General features: G+C 38.3%; 2 protein-coding genes across 2 annotated transcripts; one reads left to right on the top strand and one right to left on the bottom strand.

The window, feature by feature from the left end:
• Positions 1-1,811: 1,811 nt before the first annotated feature.
• MRPL32 (mitochondrial ribosomal protein L32) lies at positions 1,812-6,170 on the bottom strand. The gene is made up of 3 exons (XM_025929711.2): positions 6,016-6,170; positions 4,457-4,638; positions 1,812-2,371 (listed from the first exon to the last, which is right to left on the bottom strand). The coding sequence occupies exons 1-3, from the start codon at positions 6,143-6,145 to the stop codon at positions 2,117-2,119; spliced, it is 567 nt and encodes a 188-aa protein (XP_025785496.1). The 5' UTR covers positions 6,146-6,170; the 3' UTR covers positions 1,812-2,116.
• A 122-nt stretch (positions 6,171-6,292) lies between these two features.
• Positions 6,293-17,164, top strand: PSMA2 (proteasome 20S subunit alpha 2). The gene is made up of 8 exons (XM_025929531.2): positions 6,293-6,426; positions 10,336-10,412; positions 11,378-11,510; positions 12,975-13,097; positions 13,851-13,932; positions 15,629-15,702; positions 16,737-16,794; positions 16,882-17,164. Exons 1-8 carry the CDS (start codon positions 6,386-6,388, stop codon positions 16,996-16,998), a joined length of 705 nt encoding a protein of 234 aa, XP_025785316.1. The 5' UTR covers positions 6,293-6,385; the 3' UTR covers positions 16,999-17,164.
• Positions 17,165-17,491: the final 327 nt, after the last annotated feature.

Raw genomic sequence — 17,491 nt, 5'->3', positions numbered from 1 at the left:
AATGGTAATCTTTTATGACACCATTTCCTAACATAAACATCTGGTTTTGACATCAAATCTGGGGATCTATTTTATAACATTTATCTATCCATGAATAGCAAAGTGACCTGCCCACATATGCTCACCAGGTCTGTGTGTGGAGCTGCTAAATCAAGGACAGCACATTACCTAGGGGCACACTACACAACCTGTTGTCCATGGGGAGGCTGAGTAGGCGGTGGGAAGATTCAGGCATGTACTTCACTGGCCTCAGCTTTCATGAATCACCGATTCCACCTTAAGTTCGACACACAGCACTTCTAAAGCTTATCAACATTAAGAAATAATGATCTGCAGATGACTGCCTTCATATGATTACCCACATAATTAATTCTTCCAGAATCTTAATTTCATGCTTGGATAGAGTCAAAAGTTACTTACTGGGATTCCAATACTTTGGAACTTTTAAGGATTTGCTTTTACTAAATTGTACCACAACGCAGTACTGGTCTATACTGTACCTGATGAAATTGGTTCATTTCCTTCTAGGAATACTAACATGGATTACTGCATCACAGAATCCTCACTATGAAATCCCATGGGAGAAACAGCCCTCAGGTTTGAGTATGAAGAATGTGATATATTTCTGGATCATGTGTCTTACCTTGTGAGGGTTTATCCTCGTAGGTTCTTTCAAGGAAAAAGTTCCTAGTTGAATTCCCTGCCTACTTCCAAAAAATATTCAGGCTACAGTGGCATGCATTTAAATGTATCTCTAGCTTTTACATTATTTTGCCTACTAATTTTCCATTTAATTGTAATTCCCTTATTTATCTGTGTGTTTTTGTGTTTTAAGTTTTCTCACTTTTTCTTTTTTTTGATGAGGCAGGAGACACATAAAATAGCCAACTTCAGGTTCAGGATAGACACAAGAATGGGGCACGAAGAGGGAAATTTGAAATGAATTATGTTAAAAATGCCATTGCTACAAAGAGATAAAGTGAAAAATAAACTAAAAGGACATTCTAGAAGAAAAACACAAAAGACAACATTTTTAGTACATTTTCTGCGGACTAGTGAATTTACTCATATCTTTTAAAAATCTCTTCCAGGGGCGCCTGGGTGGCTCAAGCCACGGTCCGTGAGTTTGAGCCCTGCGTCAGGCTCTGTGCTGACAGCTCAGAGCCTGGAGCTTGCCTTGGATTCTGTGTCTCCCTTTCTCTGCCCCTTGACTGCTTGTATTCTGTCTCTCTCTCTCTCTCAAAAATAAAATAAAAACATTAAAAATAAAATATCTTTCAAAACTATAAAGTACAAATCTCATGAGCTATCCAATAAATTCTGAACGTCATTTTGATTTAATGTAAAATATGAAGAGCTTTCTATCTAAATTAACATAATATACCCATATAAAGTGAGTTTCACCAAAGGAAATTCTAATTTGCTAAAACAAAACCGAACAAACCTTCTCTTACTGCCACTACCACCATTTGAAGAAACAATACCCAGAATTCAAATTAACCTATTTTCAGGTGTTACTTAACTAAAAGTATCTGTGTATTTTTGTGTAAGACAAATCACTAGAAAACAAAACCAGAACCAGAACACATACTTTTTTTTTTTTTTTTATTTTTTTTTATTTTGAGAGAATGAGACTGAGCAGGGGAGGGGCCAAGAGCGAGGGAGACAGAATCCCAAGCAGGCCCCTTGATGTTACCACAGAGTCTGATGTGGGGCCCGCCCTCATGAACCCGAGATCATGACCTGAGCTGAAATCAAGAGTCAGACGCTTAACCGACTGAGCCACCCAGGCACCTCCAAAACATGTGATCTTTGCTAAGAATTTTACATTGTTTATTTTTCTGTACTGGAAATGTTAGGTTTACTCAAAACCTTACAGTGTAATAGAAACGCACATATTAATCCATTGTGCCTCTGCATAAACAAGCATTTTTCAGAGTTTACTCCTGGTATATTCTTCAAATTAACCCACATAAAAGTAACTGCTTTGAGAGAATGTTTTAAACTATACTGGTGATTTTAAAACAAGCATAAAATCAACATGAAAACAAAGCATCTTCCTCTCTTCCAGGACAAGTGTTTTATATGAAGTTATCTTCCTCGAATACCTTTGGTCTTAATGCTGGGTGAACCAGGACGGTCGCTTCCTGTCTCGTTCAATGATTCTCTTACCCTGATCTTGTTCAGATGGTGCCTCTCCTGTGTACAGCACCACAGTCTCCACGGGAGGAGCCTTGAACGGTCCCCCTTCTTGTTTCCCTATCTGTCTTCTGATTTCTGCCGTCTCCTTGCACACCTTCTCATAGCAATAGCCACAAAGGACATGCTTCAGTTTCAGGTGACCACATTCAGGACACACGTCAATATTGTTCTTTAAAAAATCAAACAAAAAAACAACAAAATCCTGTTTTAACAAGAAGCATAACAATGCACATCAATCACGGACAGGAATGACGCTCACACTTGAACTTTCTTGGACTGTTCATGTTGCATAAGGTCATGCACCATGTAGTTCAACCTCACTTTAATAAGGAAACAGAGGACAAATGAATTTCAATTAATAGAAAAAGTGGGACTAGAACTCAGGTTTACCAAGTATGAACTTGGTACATTTTTCTTAACCATACAGGCATATTATGTAAAATGAACTCTATTACCCCCCCTTCAAATACTAAACATCTAATAAGGAGTCCTTCAACACAATGGGGAGATCCATACGGCCGGCATCTAAATGTAGCCAAGGGATATGGAACTCATTTTTTCTTTCAATTTACTGTGGGGAAAACAAGGCGACAAACATTAAAATTGGCTTCCCCTATTTATCGGTGTGCCCTAAATTCCTGTTTGAAACATATGGTATAATAGTATATGTATCATATATGGTATAATAGTTGGCATATGGTATAATTTTTCTTTTTAAGAATGAAGACTGATTGTAATCCTTAACATAAAACTCTCTTGTTATGCTACAATTTGAAAGTAATTTAATGAGTTTTTATACATGTCTGCCCTACTTTCATAAGGCATTTATAACCTCTATAGAAATCCCTTCAACAATGTTCTAAAGGTAGATTTGAAATAGAAAAGAAAAATTGTAAATAAGAGCATCAAAGAAATTCCAACCACTTCATGAGATTAACATATAAACGTTTGTGAGGCAAGGACAAAAACAACTTCATTTTTTGAAAGGAGCAAAGAACCCTGTAAATGACTTGCCTCGCCAATTTCTCATTTTCCTCACGACACTGGACTGCATGTCTAACCAGAGGTACAGGAGCTATACGTGAAGTCGGTGCTCTCTTCCTGACCACGACAGCAGCAAAGTGTACCGTGTGTGGCAGAAAACAATTTAGTGAGGAAAATGAATACACAGGGTGATATCCTTTTCCCTCAGAATAAAATCATGTCGCAGACTGGTATAGGCTCTCATTCTGAAAATCTTCGGTTCTCTCAACCAAATTGTATAAATTATTGTTGCTTTAATTAAGGACATACTTTTCAGCTCCAGACTTTAAGTCCAGTTCCAAATGTGACTCAGTAATACTTTTTGGCTTCAGTTCTAAGGGTGTGGTTTAATACTGAATGTGGAAGTTTATGCAAGTCGATTCTCTGTTCTTGAGCTTCACCTGTACTGAGCTGCTGCAGAATGTTATGGAGGAGAACCACTCAAATGATGGCTGGTAAAGCCTTAAGTGAACAAATCAAAGGTAGTAAACACTCTAATTTCTGTCTACTAGATTAATGAAGAGTATCTATGGGGGCAGGGAGCGGGTGTGGAGACCTGGAATTGTCTGAGGACAGGAACACACCAGAAAGTTTCAAAAGAATGTGAGTTCAACAATCAGACTGCCTAGGCTCAAATCCTGGCTCTATCACTTGACAGTTTGTGACTATAGTCAAATTCTTTTTGCAGTAATGTCTTCATCCTAAAAATGAGCAAAGCTGTATTTACTTTGGAGGACTGTTGTGAGGATTCGATGAGGTAATTCACATAAAGCACTTATATCCATCGTAGGTATTTAACAGATATTAGCCATTTTTATTACCTACCTAAGGATTTTCCTTCACAGCATTTTAATGATCACAGTGAAGAAGAGAATAAATACGTAAGGGCTAGTAAAACACAGGACCCAATATATCTACTGCTTCTGACTTTAATTTTAGGTTCTGCCCTAATTAAGATGTTTACCCACATATAATTCCAAATCACCAGCTCCTAACAAAAGTCACACAGGTTCTTCACAACCCAGTCCTCTGCCCAGATTCCAAACTCTCCTCAACTGTGGTCCTAATATTTAGGCTATAGGACAATTGACATACATATATACATAGCGAGAGGCCAGAGCAAAGTACACATAAGCTCTAAGGATGATTTACTGATAGGCCATATAAGTACCAGAAGACATGCAGTGGTGGATATGAGAGAAAGCAAACCCACAAAAAATCAGTGTATTACCTTAACTTTAATAAGCTTCTGAGGGTTTCTTCTCCTACAGCGGTTAACTTCAATGCTGCGTCTGTTTTTAGGAGCTGCCATCCAAAAAATACTATCCAAAAGGCTGGAGATCTCCTTACTTCCATTAGTATCATTTGCTGGTTCTGTAAATACTGCTGGACCTTGGACCGCTAATGCTGGTCCTATAAAAACAAAACATGGAAATGCAGAATGGATTTCTAGCTTCAAAATGACTGTTTACAGGTATCATTCTCCTTAACAACCAACAGTGATGTCAACAGCCTTATATAAAGTTTAGAATATTACATTCAATAGGCATTTAACAGAAACCTTGGCTATTAAAATACACTAAAACTTATACACAATTTTAAACAACACAAGCAGAATTTTTCTTAGAGGCACCTGCTGAAATGAATCTGTGAAATTCTACCCAGACTTCTCACCTTTTGAAATACAGAACCCACGGGTTTGGTAAACATGAATAAATCACTCAAACTCCACATGCTACTTGGTAGGCAGTTCCTATTTACTTTACAAGTCAATCTAAGCTTGAGATTCCCAAAATGTACTTCCAACCTTCACTCAGGTTAACTGTCTATTGCCACCCTGTCCCCGCCCTTTTTTTATATTCCACTTGAGTTAGCTCCTTTGTCATATAACCTGGTAGGCCCTTTACATCACTTAGTTCTTCATAATATTTATTATCCGTTCTCTAAAGAACTCACCACTCTATATAATATTTACTTATATGACTATCAACTATCAGGTTTTGTTTTCCTAAATGGCTGATCAAGTCAAAAAGACTCCTTTATCCTTTTCCTGCTGTTCCTCAGACCTGGAATACTTCTTTTGGTTTTAGGAGCTCTTAAAAATATACAAAGCTAACATTTAACAACCGGTATTCCTTTTCAGTATATCTATAGAAGTATTGTTAGGCATAGCTCAGTGGTTAACAGCTCGGCCCGTGTGACCTTGAGGCCCTCACGAGCCTACTTCTTCCGTTGAAAAGCAGTGGTACCTAAAGGGATGGTGTGGAGATTTCCTAGGAAGCACATGTAGGCTTTGGCATATCGGGGACTCTCGGTTCAGACTCCCGGGGTATTATGTTCGTAATACCTTAGAATTAAGGCTAGATGTAAATGTCAAAGCAATGAAATTTTAACCTTCAAGGTACTTCTAACTGAAATTAGTTCCCAGGGAACACACCGATATCAACAGTATTCAACTGCAGAGCTCAAACACCACAAAGGAGGGCAAATCGCTTCAGGGGTTGAGAGGCTGATAAGGAAACAGGATCCAGATAGCAGCGCCCCTGATCGAAGATGGGCTTCGGTTACATTGCTTGTGCGAAAAGGACACAGAACGTTTTCTGTTTTTCAGGGCGAAGGGAAGCAAAACCAGCTGTTTTTAGTTTCTAAGTAAGGAATTAACCCGGACAACGTCCCCACCGGCGGCAGCGGATCAAAGCGCGGGACGAGGGCGAAATATGAGCAGCGTTCACCACGACGCTTGGGGTCCTCTCATCTAATCCCTCCTCCACGGCAGCATAGCTTACGTACCCCACGGGGAACTGGGAAAGCCTCGCCAGCTCTGCCAAAGTTTCCGTTGCAGTCGTTCCCAACAGTTCTGGAGGAGTCCCCGGGCTGCCGGCCACGGAGGAACCACCAGGACCAGCATGGCCGACGCCATCTTCCTCGCCTGAAGACCACTCCCACCTGGCTATTGGCTCCCGGCCCCATCTCGAGCATGCGCACAGATGCAGAGTCTGACAAACCTGGCTACTGGAACTACAACGCCCAGCAGGTCCCTGGAACGGCTCTGACTCTCCTCCAATCAGAGAGAGAGAAAGGAAGGAGCGGGGAGGGGAAATGAAAAGAAACGGGCGCCAGTGCGCATGTGTGCGGATGTGCTTTGGCACTCCAGGCAAAGATGGCGGAGCGCGGTTACAGCTTTTCGCTGACTACCTTCAGGTATGCAAGGGGCACCGAAAGCCCTCCGCGTAGTCGAGGTTGCAGGAACTCCCCGGCTTCTAGTTTTTTTTCCGGCCTAGTCTCTGGCTTAATGCTTCCGGGGGGCACAGTAGGAAATAGGGATGGAAACGCGAGTTTGCAAAGTCATTTGCTTGGCTCGCCCGCGGCCTGAAAACCCCGATGCCGGGAAGCCGCGGGAACGCGGTTTTGGGGATCCAGGGCGACCTTGGGGCTGAGGGAGGGTAAGGCCTTCAGTCAGGGATTTGCTTTCTCTTTGGAAACTAGAGAATAAGGCAGTTTTGGATTAGCTGTCTCCGGGTGTCCCGTTCGGAACTCGGGATTTCCTTCCTGACCCACCACGTAGGCCTGATTGGGGAGCTTCTGGAGCTTAGAATCTTGGTCAAATCTCTGAGGTCCCCTTTTCTCTTCTGAAAACCTCACCGTTACAGTTTGGTCTGAGTCTTAGTCTCCCTTTGGTACTTAGAAACCTCTTCCCGCTTTCGGTTTCTTCCATGTCCCTGTTAGAAGTTTAAGGACTAAAAAGGAAAGCGCGAATCTCTCTGTGTCACTTAGTGTTTGTGGGCCCCAAACTACTAGACTACATTTACATTGGGGGGGGGGAGGGGAATGTCTTTATTTTGCAAAAGATTGTAGGCTTTTCTGTTTTAGAACAAAGGATTAAAATAATACGTATACTTTTCAGTGTTGTTCACAATGTAAGAAACCGTCAGCGCAGCGAAGGGTTTAATAAATCGACCGGGTAATGATTCAGTTTTACCATTTTCTTACGGATCGGTAATCTCCCATTTAGTTGAAATGTAGTTGTATCTGGCAACTGAAGGCAAGCAGGATCCAACTTGTTGAGTACTTTATGTGTGGGTGCAACTTAACCTACTCCATTTCTTCCTCCTATCATGTGAGATAAACGTTATCTCAATATCTTACAGATGAACCAACCACAGGTTGGTCAAATTAAGTTGCTTGTCCAAGGTCTTAGATGAGTAGCTGAGGTCACATTCAAACTGGGTTCTTTCTGATGACAAAATTAATACATTTCCTATTACTGTTAGATGTCTTTTTAAAATAGTAAAATAGTAATATACTAAAAAAGTAAAGTACTTTCCAAGTGTAAACTTCACAGTTTTCAGTGATAAATGAGGGTGTTTTAACCTTTGAATGAAATGAAATTTTGTAAATCAAAGGTCTTATATACAATGATAGAGAACAATATTTGCTAAATAGTCACTGTTCATATTTGTGAACAAAGCAAACTTGGTTCTGTATCTTTAAGAGAGTGTAATGCTTTCTTTAGAATAACTGGAGCCGAAACAATCAAATATCATCAGGAGCTAAATCTTTCTGTAATAATGTCTTTAGTAAAATAAACTTTTTTTTAACATAATGGTTCAACTCTGTTTTAGATTTTAAAAATGTGTTTCTCTCCTGTTGTAATTAGAATCAAACTCTTAATGATGGAAGTGATGAGGCTGTGTTATAGGATGAAAAAGTGTTCATGTGAATTACATTCAGTTGAGGATATTGACAGTAAATGAGTAAACAAATTGGTGTCTACTAATACATTCTGAAAAATGTTTTACTCAGGAATTTTATTGAAAGAGCCTAAAAGAAGCAGCATAACTGTAGATTGGATAGTCAGGAAAAGCCAGTGCTTCAGGGTGATTTTTGAGACAAGAAGGTGAAAAAGAGCTAACTATTTGAAGATTTAGGGGTAGAGAGACTTATGGACAGAGGAAAGAGGATAAATGAAAGTCTTGAAGTTGGAAAGAGCTTGAACTCTTACAGGAATTGATAATAAGGCCAGTGTGCTAGAGTATAGTGAGCAAAGAGTTAGTGTGGGTAGGGCCGATCTTGAAGAGCCTGGCAGGCCAGAAGAAGTTTGTATTTTTTTTTTTTTAAATTTTTAATGTTTATTTATTTTTGAGACAGAGAGAGACAGAGCATGAACGGGGGGAGGGTCAGAGAGAGAGGGAGACACAGAATCCGAAGCAGGCTCCAGGCTCTGAGGTGTCAGCACAGAGCCCGACGCGGGGCTCGAACTCACGGACCGTGAGATCATGACCTGAGCCGAAGTCAGACGCTCAACCGACTGAGCCACCCAGGCGCCCCAGAAGTTTGTATTTTAAGTGAACCAGGAAGTTATATTTAAGTGATAGGTGACCTGGTACAAAGGTAACTGACTGGTGGGATAAAAGTAAGGGTGGGAAAGAGGAAAACTAGTTAGAAGGCTGTGTCGGTTATCCCAGGTAGAGGTGCTGGTGCTTTGGAATGGGCTAGTTGTGTGACTGAATACACAGATGGTTGATTGCTCAGTGAGCTCACAGATGGGCGATCTTTCATACAGGAAGATGTAACAGTAGATGTTCATGCAGGTGATTGTGGGGAACAGTGAAAAGGTAAGTTTAAGTTTACCTGAGCCTTTAAAATGTTCCCAAGTGTATTTGAGCTCGATGTTGAGCAATAATTGAAAGCCAGATGGACCTAGTGGGTCATATGATTATTGAAATAGTGACTAACAACTACAGCCTAATTTTAAAAATTTAAATACCTATTAATGTTATTCCACTCAAGTTAACTGCTTTTGTCACTTAAGAGTCTTTAAACTGTCACACTTAGGCTTATCCTTTAAATAGGTCTCCTTTGTGTCTCTGTCAGCTAAATGATGCGGACTCCTGGTACTAGGTTGTACGTTAGGATACTGACCAAACAGAGCTTAGACTTTGTTGAGGAAGGCGAACATTGTATGAGTAATTTAAGCATGATGAATCTTAGCCAGAGAGGAAGTATGGGGCACTGTAGGCATGAGTGTGTGGGATTCAGCCTAGTCCCTGTGGCCAGGACAGCTTCTTTAAGGACATGAATGACATTTCTACTGAAGACTGAAGGATGACCAGGAGGAAGGAGTTCACCAGACAAGGGTGAAATGCATTGCAGACAGAGGGGGTTAGCTTGTCAAAGGGGTTTTTGAATTCTAAGAGTAGTCTGTGTGTCTGGAACAAAGCTGAGGCTTGGGTGACATGAGAGTATCCATAATTTTATGAAGATAAATGACCTTCTGAAACTCAAGTTTTATTTTCACTAGTAGACTAGAGACACGGACCAAGCTATGTCATTCTGGACAAACTACTTTCACTCAAAAACTTTTTAACTGTGAAATCAGGTTAGTTTACGATGATTTTAACTCAACAACTGGTTCGAAATAAAGTATGATCTTAAAAGCCAGGTTAGGGCTAGAATCTGGCTACCAAACCCATGAAATCAGGTATGTTAGGTATCACCAGCTCACAGCTTCTAGAAATAGCTTATATAGAAGATACTTTGTCCTGGCTGATAACTATCTAGGTCTTACATCTTAGGCCATGCCTACTTTCTAAAATGTGGAACTCCACCGATATGAAATCTATGCTGTTATTTGGTATTTAACAGACATATACATGTTCTTAATAACACTATTTGGTATTTACTTGCTGCTGATTTTGTGCCAGGAACAAAAGGCATCCCTTTATTTAATCTTCACAACAAACTTCTAAAATGGCTGTAGTACTATTATCCCCATTTTATGGATGTGAAAACTGAGACACAGCAGGATTAAGTAACTTGCCTGAAGTCACAAGGTTGGTGAGTGATAAAAGGCAACAGTAATAATGATGGTGCTTAAAGAGTCAGACAAGAAGGAGGGGGGGAAAAAGGAAAGCTAAGTGCTTTACTATGTATATGTACAAATTGCCTGGTATCCTCAATTTCTGTACAGCTTTATAATGTGAAAGCCCAGCTATTCCTTGGTATTTGGTTAATGGATTTGACTTATATATCTGCCCTCTCCTAGAGATATTCCTATTATACATATTTGAAAATATGTGAATTTAGCAAATACCTTTGTTTCTTTTTAAGCCCATCTGGTAAACTTGTCCAGATTGAATATGCTTTGGCTGCTGTAGCTGGAGGAGCCCCTTCAGTGGGAATTAAAGGTAATTAAATGTTTCATTCATTTCACATGCCTGTTAATAGTTATCCTAAAGTGCTTTTGGAATTAATTAGTGATTAAATAAATAGGGCAGCATAATTTTTAATAGTTCTTTCTGTTGATTTACAGTATTTTGAAGTTTAAAGAAAAGTAATAAGCCAATGAGTACAAGAAGATGATTAATTTTTTTTTCAAAATAAATATAGCTCCTTTATCTTTTAGTTGTAATAACCCACAAGTAGTCTTTCCCATTGAGAAAAACTGAGCATTCTTTTGTTTTTCCACTGATAATAATCACTATTCTGTGGCAGTTTTTATCCTTTTTATAATTTAGAAAAATTTAATTATAAAACTTCATCTAAAGATACCCTTTTTTTAAAAAAAGCCTGTATCATTGATTTTAAATTTCAAATTACAAGAACAATAGCAAGTAAGCAGAATTCTAAAAGGTACAGACTCTTTGGACTCTTCGGTGTTCTGGAATATTGGGTAATGCATTTACCTATAGGGAGTCCTTAGCATAATAGAGATGACCAATGAGGGAAAAATGGATTTACCATTTTTAAAAAATTTTTTTTGATTATTTATTTTTGAGAGAGAGAGAGAGAGAGAGAGAGAGAGAGAGAACAAGCAGGGGAGGGGCAGAGAGAAAGAGAGACACAGAATCCAGAGCAGGCTCCAGGCTCTGAGCTGTCAGCATTGAGCCGGACAGGGGGGTCAGTCCCATGAACCCTAAGATCATGACCTGAGCCGAAATCAAGAGTCAGATGTTTAACTGACTGAGCCACCCAGATGCCCTGAATTTATCATTTCTTAGGTGATTTTAATACAGAAAAAGTTTTATAAATAAGAAATAAAGGAATTTGGGTAAAATGCATCCATAATTAGAAAACTGTTGAAGCAGAATCTTTAAGTGACTAAACATTTAGCACTGTTTTTTGTTTTTTTTTGTTTTTTTTTTTTTTAAAGCTGCAAATGGTGTGGTATTGGCAACCGAGAAGAAACAGAAATCCATTCTGTATGACGAGCGAAGTGTACACAAAGTGGAACCAATCACCAAGCATATAGGCTTGGTGTATAGTGGCATGGGCCCAGATTACAGGTACTTTGTACTATTTGTTTTTCCTCACTGTTTTATGAGCTGCTTATACACTTTGAGGAGAAAAATCAAGGGATGTTTTTCCTTTAATCTCCCAACTCTTCATTTTTGTGCTTTGCTTAGCAACAGCAGCATCACAGGCAGCTGAATTTAGTCTGTCTGCATGGAATAGACCAAGGGTTGCTTTAAGGATAACTCAGTGCCACTGCATTGTAAAAGAGGAGATCCAGTAATTCTCTTATCTGTTTAGTGGTTTTTCCCCTCTGATCACACCCCTTTTTTTCCATCCAAGGGCTGGGCTTCAGAGGATTTGCTGTTCTCCCATGTATTTTAAAAACCAAAGCAATACAAGTTATAGTAAACTATATTTAAAAAAAAAAAAGTTACAAGGCAGCAAAAGAAAACATTACCATCCCATTCAGAGTTATCCCCATTATATTTTTGTTCTTAGCAAAGGGACAAAATTCTCAAGGCCCCTGAAACATCAGGGTACCAGCAAGTTGAAAGAGATTGGCAACTTTGTATGTTTGCCACTTAACGAGTAAAGCAAAGGAAGTAAAGAAAGTAAAGAAAGAAAAAACAATTAACTTCATTCCTGATTTTGGGGGAACAAGACAGAGCCAAAGTTTCACTTTCATGAGTTGGAAAAAGCCACAGTTGCTGGAATGTGGTCAAGCCTCACTACAGTGGATTCCGTTGCCACTGTGTAGAAGGGATGCTGCAGTGCACTGATGGGGTAAAGTGTGAGGACAGGACAGTGGAAGACAAACTGAGTATTACACTGGGGGTGATGGTTCACATGAGTAGTTTAGGAGCAGGTAAAGGTACATCTATTTGTCTTGCTAATTTGATTATTATATAGAATATTCTTAATATTATTTAATACATTTGTTATTTTTTGTGTTCTAAGTAGTTTCTTGCTGTTCCTTAATCTCTTAAGGGTACTCTTTGAAGTGCAGAGTAGCAAAAAGATTGAAATAGAGTGAGAAAGATATGCCCCAAATTGTGTGTGTGTGTGTGTGTGTGTGTGTGTGTGTGTGTGTGTGTGTGTGTGTGTGTGTGATCGTGTGGGCATTTATGTGTGTTGGCTTGACTAAGATACAAAGACAGGGTGACTGCCCTCAGGAAAGGGGGCACAATCTTGAAGAAGCCATGGAGGGAGATAAGGCTCCCATTGTGTATGCTAAATCTGTTAGTACCGAGCTGACTGGTACCCCTTGTCCCTAATTTTCTTCCTTTTGCCTTGTCCTTGTCTCGTCTCCTGTGGCTCAGCTCCTCTGTGTGGCTCTGTTTTCGTGTAAGATAACTGTAACCAGATGTAAGAGCAAGACTGGCTTTGAGCTGATCGTTACTATTCCATAGAAGCATGTAAGACTTATGCTGTAGGTATATGCCTGTAGAAGAAGAGTCGTTAAGGAGCCGAGTGTCAAGATTTTCATGAAGTCTTATTTCTTCCTTGTTTGTTAGAGTGCTTGTGCACAGAGCTCGAAAACTAGCTCAGCAGTACTATCTCGTGTACCAAGAACCCATTCCCACAGCTCAGCTGGTACAGAGAGTAGCTTCTGTGATGCAAGAATATACTCAGTCAGGGTAAGTTGATTTTATTACTTGAAATGCATCATGAATTAGAAAAAAGAAAACATTTTAGAAGAGTAGGTGTATTTAAAAAGAGGACTTACTATTCCTGTATTTATTGAACAAGTAGAGAAAATTACTATGATGAATATTTCTGATCTTAGTTGGAGCTAGAATATTTTTTAAGGAAGAGATTGGAGTGTTTTCTTGCTGTTGATGTACTAGCAAAATGCGGCTTCTCAATAAAGCCCTTTTGCCAGTGACTGAAACACTTCCCTATGGGCAGGCAGTTATTTCTGCTTCCAAATTTATCTTTCCAACTATAAATGATTATAAGCACATAACGAAAGCAATAGCTGTTGGACACATCCATATTCATTGTAATTCTCTTGAATCTGGGTATACACGTGGATGAGATAGTATAAAAGTACTTGCTAACGTGTAAAGCTAGTGGAAAAAAACTGCATTTGTTGAAAGTTGTCCTTTGTTAAGACACAAAATGTTACTCCACACTTATTAACTCCAAAATTTGTGTCACTCCATTTACCAAAATGATTTGACTAGTGTTCCTTAGTACCATAAAGAGAATTCGTTTTTGAATTGATTTGTTCAGAAAGATACTAAATACTGTTTAAGGAACTTAAAAGTCTAATTCATTTTACCTGATGATTTGCTTTGTTAAGACTTGAAAGTGTTAATAAATTCCTACCTTAGGTTGATTTTAACACCATGAAGATGCCAAATAATTTTTGTTTCTCCTTTCTTTAGTGGTGTTCGGCCATTTGGAGTTTCTTTACTAATTTGTGGTTGGAATGAGGGGCGACCGTATTTATTTCAGTCAGATCCATCTGTAAGTATTATCAGATATACCGGAGGGATTAAAGTACCCTTTGAACAGCTAATAAAAACAAAAACCATAAAAAGTTTAAAATTTAGCAGTATTTTCTTTTTTTCTTTTTCATTTGGGCTTTAGAACATATGGATTGGTGCATTTGTACATTTAAAATGTTGGTAATTCAGTCTTCTGATTGAAGAGGGTACATTAGGTCTGTGCTCTCTGTTCTTCTTCCTTTTCGTATTCATTAAGTTCACACAGTGGAATGATTTCTTGAAATAGTTATCAAATCTCTTTAAATCTGTGGAGTTTTATTACTTTGAGAAATATTCCGATGAAAGATTTGGGTCTAGAAGACAGTGCTGCACTCCTTGCCATCTGTTTAATCCTGGGGCCGACTTGGAGTATGACTCTAATTACACACACAGACATGACTCTTGAAGACAGTGTTGTGCAAAGTGGGTGAGTCCGTCTACTCTAAAGCAGGAGATCGGCATCTGAGTGAGAAGGCATTCAGAGGGGCTACTAGTGCTCTGCAACTGTGTGAGGAAGTTTCTTCCACAAGTTTCTTCCTTGTCTGAGGAAAGCCGGAAGAAAAAACAAGTATTCTGGGAGTTCTGACAGTGTCTGTTACCCCATCTCTGAGCCTCTGAAACTAAATGACATGCCCTCTTAGCTTTCTTCCCAGTGGGTAGCAGAAGCCATCATCACTGGAATCCAGGTTTCATCTTTTGCCCTTTTCTTCCCTGCTTTATTTCAAAGGCAGTTGTTTCTTTCAAAGAATGTTTGGTGTTTTTCTTTCAGTATTTTTCTTAATGTGTGTGCATATGTATTTTTTTCAACAGATGAGGCCATGTTATATGCAACATATTGCTGCTTTCATTAAACATTAGATTACAAAATTTCAAAATACTAAAAAAATTTTTTTTAAGTTTTATTTATTATTTTTGAGAGAGACAGAGACAGTGTGAGTAAAGACAGGGAGAAAGAGAACCCCAAGCAGGCTCCGCACTGTCAGCATAGAGCCTGACACGGGGCTTGGACTCATGAAACCATGAGGTCATGATCTGAGCTGAAACTGAGAGTTGGACATTCAACTGACTGAGCCATCCAGGTGCCCCAAAACTTCAAAATATTTTTAATGAAATACTGTCTCTTTTTACTTTGTTCAGCAGTGATGATAAAGACTTGGTCACCATTTTTCTCACAGATATATATGTGTGTGTGTGTGTGTGTGTGTGTGTGTGTGTGTGTGTGTGTGTGTATACATATGTATATATATACACATATATATACATATATATATGATTCTAGAGTCCTTCAATCCTAATATGCTGAAATATTACTTTTGATTATTTGTTGTAAGTGAACCTGTAGCCTTTAACTGACTTTTTCACATAAATTGTAACCATAAATCACACATATGCAAAGTGTACAATTTGATGAGTTTTGATGGATGTAAATAGCTGAGAAAGCTGTCACCACGATCAAATTACTGAACTTCTCCATAATCTCCAGAGGTATCTTCGTTCCTCTTTGCTGTTTAGCTCTCTAATCTTTTTAGAAAGTAGCCTCTCTTGTGACATACTTCATTATATTCCAAATATTCTGTGAACTGTTAGAGACAAATTTATAGACCTAAAAAAGAAACGGCAGAGTGATATAACTAGATTAATGATTTAAAATGTGTTTCCCTTCTCTTCCTGATTAGGGAGCTTACTTTGCATGGAAAGCCACAGCAATGGGAAAGAACTACGTGAATGGGAAGACTTTCCTAGAGAAAAGGTAGGCTTACTGAAACTCAATTTCTTAGCAATCTCACTTTATGGTTCTCAGTGTTTTTAAACAATTAGTATCCCGAATCTAAACACATTTATTACTTTATATTCAAACACTCATTTGTTTAGCCTAGTTACAAATAAAGTAAAAACTTCTCTTCACCCTGGCTCCCTAGTCTTCAGTATATTAAGTGGTAATAGTATTTATTTCTTAAGAACTTTTATTTCTGCATTCTTTGGGTTTTTTCCTAAATTTAATTGTTTTTATTTTTTACTTCATTTTTCCTCCTACACTCTCAAAGAAAAAATAGTTGGAATTGGAGTAAAAAATTGGGGTGGAAAATTTAAGTGACGTAAGTGATAACCATTTACCTTATGACAGTTACAGAAAAAAATGGTGAAGCTGAGTTCCTGGTATTGACAGTAGATTGTTGTATGTGCTGGATGAAAAGTGCGGTACCGTGTAAAAATCTGCTGTCACTGCTCTTATTTCCAGCTATCTTCTCAGCATTGGTCCACCGAAAAATGTCCTACACGCATTTTGAATGGCAAAAATTTATAATTAACTCTATATAACCAGCAGATGAACCTTTCAGTACATTTTTCACATAATGTTAAAAGATTATGAAAAATTTTAGACATGGGATTAATCAGTAAACAAATAATTTTAAGATCTTTCCTAAAGCACTTTCCTTTTCCTTTTACGTATTAATAGTCTTTAAACATTTCACATGAAGTTAAAACTTACAAGAACAAACAAAAGAAATTTTAGCAAAGGTCTGATTTCTTTATTTAAAAAAATTATAATATTGCCACCACATTCTGATTATATTAAAATATACTGCTGTTAGGATTACAAGCATCAATTTATTATTGGGGGACAGCTATCACAATGAGTGGACTAAAAGAATTAATCTGTAGCTTAGTATTTTTAGGAGTGTTTTAGATTTTGAGAAATTCTCGTTGCCGCTGTCATGTTTAAGTAACCATAAATAATGTAAGTTCTGCTATAAATCATTGCCTTTTCAAAAAATTCTTTAGATATAACGAAGACCTGGAACTTGAAGATGCCATTCACACAGCCATATTAACTCTAAAGGTTAGCACAATTTCTAACAATGGGATTTATAATGAGTTTATAATTAAGTGCTTGGAAAACTGACCTTTTGCCCTTCCTCTTCAATAGGAAAGCTTTGAAGGGCAGATGACAGAAGACAACATAGAGGTTGGAATCTGCAATGAAGCCGGATTCAGGAGGCTTACTCCGACTGAAGTTAAGGATTACTTGGCTGCAATAGCATAATAATGAAGTGACTGAAAAATCCGGAATTTCAAATAATCCCTCTACTTAAACATGTTTAAAGTATGTTTTGTTTTGCAGACTTTTTGCATACTTATTTCTACATGGTTTAATGGACAGATGTTTTTAAAATGACACTTAATAAATCATAATAAACTGTTAAATCCAACTTCAGCTTTTTAGGAGTTAGTAAAATTTTAAAATAGTTATCTCCTGCTTTTTATCACAGTTGACTTCTGGAAACTACATTGCAGAGCAGAATGGTGACAAACTCTTTAATCTTCATGCAATTTTGGTTAAGTCAAATCTTGTTAACCTCTTTACTATCAGATGTTGTCCATGTTTCAGGAAAGCAAAATGCTGATTTTGGTAAACACTGCTTTTAGAGCTGGGAGAATCTGCAGGCTTTCATGGATTCATGAGACAAGATGGGAAGCATGGGTGCTTTGTAGGCACCATTAGGTGTGGATCAGTGAAACTGTAGCACACTGAGATT

This window comes from Puma concolor, chromosome A2, assembly GCF_028749965.1.
Source record: "Puma concolor isolate L17-30 chromosome A2, mPumCon1.1.hap2, whole genome shotgun sequence".
Classification (NCBI taxonomy): Eukaryota; Metazoa; Chordata; class Mammalia; order Carnivora; family Felidae; genus Puma; species Puma concolor.
This window is presented reverse-complemented; position numbering and strand designations above follow the sequence as displayed.

Excerpts from the sequence above, each read along its gene's own strand:
- PSMA2 (XM_025929531.2), top strand. The coding sequence starts at position 6,386 with ATGGCGGAGCGCGGTTACAGCTTTTCGCTGACTACCTTCAG. Across the intron at positions 10,413-11,377 it reads CCCTTCAGTGGGAATTAAAG|CTGCAAATGGTGTGGTATTG; the intron begins GTAATTAAATGT and ends TTTTTTTTAAAG. Across the intron at positions 13,098-13,850 it reads CAAGAATATACTCAGTCAGG|TGGTGTTCGGCCATTTGGAG; the intron begins GTAAGTTGATTT and ends TCCTTTCTTTAG.
- MRPL32 (XM_025929711.2), bottom strand. The coding sequence starts at position 6,145 with ATGGCGTCGGCCATGCTGGTCCTGGTGGTTCCTCCGTGGCCGGCAGCC. Across the intron at positions 4,639-6,015 it reads CTTTCCCAGTTCCCCGTGGG|GACCAGCATTAGCGGTCCAA; the intron begins GTACGTAAGCTA and ends TTGTTTTTATAG. Across the intron at positions 2,372-4,456 it reads AGAAGCTTATTAAAGTTAAG|AACAATATTGACGTGTGTCC; the intron begins GTAATACACTGA and ends GATTTTTTAAAG.